Source organism: Ylistrum balloti, unplaced genomic scaffold (genome assembly GCF_031769215.1).
Source record: "Ylistrum balloti isolate Yb309-2 unplaced genomic scaffold, AGI_CSIRO_Ybal_v1 Utg371136, whole genome shotgun sequence".
NCBI lineage: Eukaryota > Metazoa > Mollusca > Bivalvia > Pectinida > Pectinidae > Ylistrum > Ylistrum balloti.
In genome coordinates this window covers 54,695-62,127 of record NW_026782623.1, presented here as the reverse complement: position 1 = coordinate 62,127, position 7,433 = coordinate 54,695, and the positions used below count along the sequence as shown (strand labels likewise).

At 39.2% G+C, this 7,433-nt stretch overlaps 1 protein-coding gene across 1 annotated transcript; it reads right to left on the bottom strand.

Annotated features, from left to right (window-relative positions):
- Positions 1-2,347: 2,347 nt before the first annotated feature.
- On the bottom strand, positions 2,348-7,407 carry LOC132561009 (2-iminobutanoate/2-iminopropanoate deaminase-like). The gene is made up of 6 exons (XM_060225726.1): positions 7,271-7,407; positions 4,630-4,735; positions 4,308-4,362; positions 4,118-4,186; positions 2,881-2,936; positions 2,348-2,537 (listed from the first exon to the last, which is right to left on the bottom strand). The coding sequence occupies exons 1-6, from the start codon at positions 7,333-7,335 to the stop codon at positions 2,478-2,480; spliced, it is 411 nt and encodes a 136-aa protein (XP_060081709.1). The 5' UTR covers positions 7,336-7,407; the 3' UTR covers positions 2,348-2,477.
- Positions 7,408-7,433: the final 26 nt, after the last annotated feature.

The following is a 7,433-nucleotide window of genomic DNA, read 5'->3' as shown; positions in this document are numbered from 1 at the left end:
ACTTAGACCAGTCAATCTTTCCATCAACAGTCCTGTAAAATACCACTCTACCACACTTAAACAAGTTAATCTTTTTACCAGTGGCCTCATCAAATACCACTCTACCACACTCGGACAAGTTGTTCTTTTTACCAATGGCCTCTATAAATACCACTCTACCACACTTAGACAAGTTAATCTTTCCATCAACAGTGCTGTAAAATACCACTCTACCACACTTAGACCAGTCAATCTTTCCATCAACAGTCCTGTAAAATACCACTCTACCACACTTAAACAAGTTAATCTTTTTACCAGCGGCCTCATCAAATACCACTCTACCACACTCGGACAAGTTGTTCTTTTTACCAATGGCCTCTATAAATACCACTCTACCACACTTAGACAAGTTAATCTTTCCATCAACAGTGCTGTAAAATACCACTCTACCACACTTAGACAAGTAAATCTTTCCACCACCTGTCCATCAAATACCACTCTATCACACTTAGACAAGTCAATCCTTCCACCAAAAGTGCTGTAAAATACCACTCTACCACACTTTGACCAGTCTGTCCTTCCACCACCTGCCCATCAAATACCACTCTACCACACTTTGACCAGTCTGTCCTTCCACCACCTGCCCATCAAATACCACTCTACCACACTTTGACCAGTCTGTCCCTCCACCACCTGCCCATCAAATACCACTCTACCACACTTTGACCAGTCTATTTCTCCACCACCTGCCCATCAAATACCACTCTACCACACTTTGACCAGTCTGTCCTTCCACCACCTGCCAATCAAATACCACTCTACCACACTTTGACCAGTCTGTCCTTCCACCACCTGCCCATCAAATACCACTCTACCACACTTTGACCAGTCTGTCCTCCACCACCTGCCCATCAAATACCACTCTACCACACTTTGACCAGTCTATTTCTCCACCACCTGCCCATCAAATACCACTCTACCACACTTTGACCAGTCTATCCCTCCACCACCTGCCCATCAAATACCACTCTACCACACTTTGACCAGTCTGTCCTTCCACCACCAATCCTGTCAAATACCACTCTACCACACTTTGACCAGTCTATCCCTCCACCACCAGTCCTGTCAAATACCACTCTACCACACTTTGACCAGTCTGTCCTTCCACCACCAGTCCTGTCAAATACCACTCTACCACTTTGACCAGTCTATCCCTCCAACACCTGCCCATCAAATACCACTCTACCACACTTTGACCAGTCTGTCCTTCCACCACCTGCCCATCAAATACCATTTTACCACACTTTGACCAGTCTATCCCTCCACCACCAGTCCTGTCAAATACCACTCTACCACACTTTGACCAGTCTGTCCTCCACCACCTGCCCATCAAATACCACTCTACCACACTTTGACCAGTCTGTCCCTCTACCACCTGCCCATCAAATACCACTCGACCACACTTTGACCAGTCTGTCCTCCACCACCTGCCCATCAAATACCACTCTACCACACTTTGACCAGTCTGTCCCTCCACCACCTGCCCATCAAATACCACTCTACCACACTTTGACCAGTCTGTCCCTCCACCACCTGCCCATCAAATACCACTCTACCACACTTTGACCAGTCTGTCCCTCCACCACCTGCCCATCAAATACCACTCTACCACACTTTGACCAGTCTGTCCCTCCACCATCTACCCATCAAATACCACTCTACCACACTTTGACCAGTCTGTCCTCCACCACCTGCCCATCAAATACCACTCTACCACACTTTGACCAGTCTATCCCTCCACCACCTGCCCATCAAATACCACTCTACCACAGTTTGACCAGTCTGTCTTTCCACCACCTATCCATCAAATACCACTCTACCACACTTTGACCAGTCTATCCCTCCACCACCTGCCCATCAAATACCACTCTACCACACTTTGACCAGTCTGTCCTTCCACCACCAGTCCTGTCAAATACCACTCTACCACACTTTGACCAGTCTATCCCTCCACCACCAGTCCTGTCAAATACCACTCTACCACACTTTGACCAGTCTGTCCTTCCAACATCAGTCCTGTCAAATACCACTCTACCACACTTTGACCAGTCTATCCCTCCACCACCTGCCCATCAAATACCACTCTACCACACTTTGACCAGTCTATCCCTCCACCACCAGTCCTGTCAAATACAGTATATATAATAAAATTAGCTAACTAAACATACTTGCTACATTCATTATAACATAACAGTAATGCTTTGTGTATCATGTTCTGACCATTCTGACATGATGTAACAGGTCAGTACTTTGAACACACTAAAGAAGTGTTCATTACAGGAACAGTATGATAAAACAGAAAACAAAATTTTGATTTATTGTGTTTATTTGCAATTTGATTGCCATGCTCAGTAAACATATATATACTTATATACATGGATTGCTGAAATCATGAAATGCAGTGAACTTTTTAGAGGTAGGTCACGGTGACAGGGACATTAACTCTCATCAGTGATGGGTCCAACGACAGCAACAGCTTCTATTTCCACCTTGGCGCCCTACCACATATACAATGTGTTATTTCTGTTACATTTAGTTAAAAACAGGAATTCCGATATGAAGATAAATTATTTATGAATGAATTTTTACATACAAAATCTCACATGAGTGTACATTTGATGTGTGATTTGTTACATGACTTTGAAGATTTGAAACTGTTTCAGTTGAATGAAATAATCAATAATCGAAATCAATTTGTCTCGAAGATTCAACTTCAACTGATGATTTCCACTTCATTTCATTAACACAAGTGAAAAGATATTATTAAGAGAAAGATTCAAAGAGAATGTCCAACAAGACATACAGTATCAAATGTAGTGTCAAGAAACTATATGTACAAACCCTTGGAAGTGCTGCCACTTGTACCAAAGCCCTGGCTGGAAAGTTTTTTGTAAAATCTGAATTATAAAACAAACAAAAAAAACATGAGTATTAGTGGAACTTCTAAACAATTTTATTGAAGGTTTTTTTCTGTACGTGAATTTTGTATTTGGTCATATAAAAAACTGTGCTCTGCACACAAAATTTTAACAAAGGGCAATAACTCATTAACAAAAGGTTTCGGACCCTAACTTTGGTACACTGCATATCATTAGTCAATGTATAAACTAAGTTTCAGTATCCTAGTTTAAATGCAAGGAAAAAGCTACGCCCTGAACTCAAATTTTAATGAAATGGAAATCTCTATAAAAGGGGGTTTTTGGGGGTTTGAATCTAGTACACTGCACCTCATCCTGATATAAACACCAAATTTCATAATCCTTGCTGAACTGTGGGCAGTTAAATATATACAAAGTGGAAAATTTTCAGGGAGCATAAAAATTCACAACTCATGGTAGGCCTTCTTTTGGTTAACATGGCAACCAAAGGATAAGTAACATTTTGGTAAATACTTCCAATGCATCTGCCTTTTCATGTACCAGTTTTAAACATAATCAGACAGACAATGCTCAAATTCTGACTAATCATAAGTCTTCATTATGTTTCCATGGTGACTTTTTTGGAAATTTTGATGTTTCAAATTATAGGCTTTGATAAGTTACAACATTCAATCTCATATGATTCTAATTTTTTCAATGATTCGTGAGCTATTAGACATTAAACAAATATATTATGTACAGTGACCTGGTTACCATGGCAGCAAATGTTTTTGCTTAAAATACCTGCATGCATACACAACTACATATGGTCTCTACCATTCCTGTGTTTTTTTCATTGAAAATTAGTTTTTCAAATTAAGAGAAAATTTCCCAAGCAAGATTTGCAGATGGTAGATTAACATTCAAAACAACCAGACAGGGTGATTTCAGCAGCACTATACTTCGTCCACTCCCTTATTGACCCTGCCTTGGTCACCTGTATACAAAAACATATTACCAGTGCTCTTCCTTAGAGCATTCCTCTTGGGAAAGTGAGCTTAACAAAACTAATCTAAATAATGTGACCAGTTTCATGAATTTACAAGCACAGGGCTATGCTAATGTCTAACCTGTATTTATGTTTCTTAATACAATGAATGTAGACTAGAGGCTTGATATAACCTTAGTACTTCATAACTGTTACGATGTTACAAACTCACTCTTTGCATACTCTGTATTAACAGCTGTGAAGTCGTTGATATCTTCAAGCATCACGGTAGCTTTTACCACTGCAAACATCAATACAAATGACATGAATTAACTCTTTATAGAATCTGTTGGCAAGCAGTGCATTAGATTGATTTGTTTTGGCAATCATTCTGCTAAACACAGACACAACATTTAGTTTACCATTGTCAAATGATGCTCCAGCAGCCTCCAATATGGCTCCCATGTTTTTCATGACCTGCAGTATAATTACATGTAAACGATAATGGAAGAAAAAGCAGATCAAATTCCATTTTTGGCTGGGGAACATGAAATGTTTTTACTAACTTCAATCCAAAAATTCCAATATTATAAGATCCCATTGGACCTGTGGAACTATATTACAAGAACCTATGGAGGAGCAAATTTGCAACAAGAATTAAAATTAAGTTCATATTGTCTTTTAAATATTTATACAACCATTACAATTAAACAGCATTAAATATTCTTTGTCCAAAATATCCACCTGCTGTGTCTCTGGAATGACCCCACCTTCAACCATCACACCTGTGGTTGGTTTTAATCCGATCTGCCCTGATATGTACAATGTATGGTCTACACGCACAGCTTGGCTGTCAGTTGTAAAGAGATACCAGAAAGATAAAAGGTTTGATCATCAGCATTACTTTTACCAGAGGAAACAAGGTTTGATCATCAGCATTACTTTTACCAGAAAGATAAAAGGTTTGATAATCAGCATTACTTTTACCAGAGAGAAACAATGGTTGATCATCAGCATTACTTTTACCAGAAAGAAACAAGGTTTGATCATCAGCATTACTTTTACCAGAAAGAAACAATGGTTGATCATCAGCATTACTTTTACAAGAGGAAACAATGGTTGATCATCAGCATTACTTTTACCAGAAAGAAACAAGGTTTGATCATCAGCATTACTTTTACCAGAAAGAAACAATGGTTGATCATCAGCATTACTTTTACCAGAAAGAAACCATGGTTGATCATCAGCATTACTTTTACCAGAAAGATAAAAGGTTTGATCATCAGCATTACTTTTACCAGAAAGAAACAAGGTTTGATCATCAGCATTACTTTTACCAGAAAGAGACAAGGGTTGATCATTAGCATTAATTTTACCTGAAAGAAACAATGGTTGAATATTAGCGCAACTGTGAAAGGAAAGGAACAAGAGTTGGTCATTAGCACCACAGATACAGAAGAGTAAAAGGGTTTGGTCACCAGCACAATTGTTTCTAGACAGAAACCAGGTTTGGTTACCAGCACAATTGTTACTAGACAGAAACCAGGTTTGGTTACCAGCACAATTTTTACTAGGCAGAAACAAGGGTTGGTCACCAGCACCATTGTTACTAGACAGAAACAAGGGTTGGTCTTTGGAACCATAGTTGCAAGAGAAAATGGTTTGTCACTGGCACTACTTTTACAGAAGAGGTACAAAGGTTCGTCATTGGCACCATTCTTACAGAGGAGAAGCAGGTTACAATTACCATTGTTACCACAGAGATTAAAGACAGTCACTTGCACCATTGTTACCGGAGAGAAGCAAGGATTAGTCACTGGCACCACAATAAGGGAGACAGACAAGAATATGTCACAGGCACCAATGTAGCTGGAGAAAAACAAGGGTTGGTCACTAGCCAACAGGTTCTTGTGATTAATACGTGCTTCTGGACATGTGATTTTTCCACCATTAAATATGGTAAGTTAAAGAACCAAAGCAAGACCATTTGGTGAATTACAAGTCGGCATTGACACACTGCCTCACCAAGGTGAACCTGTACCCCATGTAGACAAGTGACAAGTAGTGTCTTGGAAATAGAGCCCAGACAAACCTTTTTTGATGTAGGTTATGGGTCAGAGTGACCTACTTTTGATACATGGCACACTGGCCCAACAAGGTTATCTCATACACAAAGTTTGAAATCCTAGTGACATTTTTTTCTCTGATGTAAGTCAATCGTCACCTACATTTGATACATAACACACCATCTCATCAAGGTCAATTCATATCCAAAGTATGAATTTCCAGTGACAAAAAATGTAGGAGATAGAGTCTGGACAAACCTTTTCTCTGATGGGTCAAAGGTCAAACTGTAGGTCACAGTGACTTACATTTGATACAAGTATGACACACCGCCTCCCACAGATTAGTCCCATAGCCACAGTATTAATAACAAAATAGTGGGAGGATGGACGGCACTACAAATGGATGCAATGCAAAACTATAGTCCTCTCTACCTCTCCCTGGTTCCCAGTATGGGAATAACAACTTGTGCAGTAGACTTAAACAACCAAGAGTCTAATCATTACATTTCTTATTTTTATGGAAAAGATAATGATTCAAAAACAAAGAATCTTTTCATACACATACCTGTGAAGCAACTGTACAAATACTGTCTTCAAAACTACCCTAAACACCCATATACTGCACCTACGACACTCAAACTCTTTCTAAAAACTAAGCAATCCCGTTCGCCGTGACCTCCTGATGTTGGATGGATCTGGAGGTGATATGAATGCATGTGTTTGCAATATGACCCCACAGTGATGAGTTTTCATCAATGTGGACAATCACGGCTTTAGTAATATTTTCCAGTGTTGAATTAGTCTATCCATGTGTTCACCTGGTGAAAAACGTTTACTTCAGAAAAGTTCAACATCAAATTTCAAATAACCTAGTCGCGAAATATTCACTTAAGATATATACACCTTAAAATGAACCCATTTAAGACACTTGGGAATACAAGTGGGCGCAAAGGGATTTTTCCTATTAATTTCAATAAGACTGTTAAACAAATTCTTCTAATTTTGTCCGTAAAGCAGATATGTGTTGCCGATATATATGCGTTATACCTATTTTCCGTACAAAACAAATATCGGGAGCCGTAAAAGAGTGTCTTTTCACCATATAAACAACGTTTATATTGTTTCCTGTTTCTATGTGATTTTTGGGATTATCGAGTGTTTTAAAGTAGTTTAAGGAGTTTTTGAGTAGTTTGAGGGTGTTTTGGGTAGTTTTTGTGTAAAGTTCAAGTGTCGACCTTAAGATTAGTTAATGTAAGTGTAACATAAAACGAAAGTAGATCGCCATATGTAGGCCGGATGTCCATCACACTAATGTTTACCTGTATGAACCAATAGCTGCTGGAGCATTCGACGTCTGAATAATTTTTCTAACAACTCCTGCCATTCTAACGTAAAATTATGTAACAGAGACGTGTGTCAATCTTATCTGCGACTTCCCCGTGCTTGACCTCGCGAATGTCTTTTTCTACCTTTCATTTAAAG

Bases quoted from the DNA above. Each gene is read 5' to 3' on its own strand.
- LOC132561009 (XM_060225726.1), bottom strand. From the start codon at position 7,335: ATGGCAGGAGTTGTTAGAAAAATTATTCAGACGTCGAATGCTCCAGCA. The intron at 4,187-4,307 runs GTAAACTAAATG...TGATGTTTGCAG, and splicing joins TGGAGCATCATTTGACAATG to TGGTAAAAGCTACCGTGATG. The intron at 2,937-4,117 runs GTGAGTTTGTAA...TTTATAATTCAG, and splicing joins TAATACAGAGTATGCAAAGA to ATTTTACAAAAAACTTTCCA.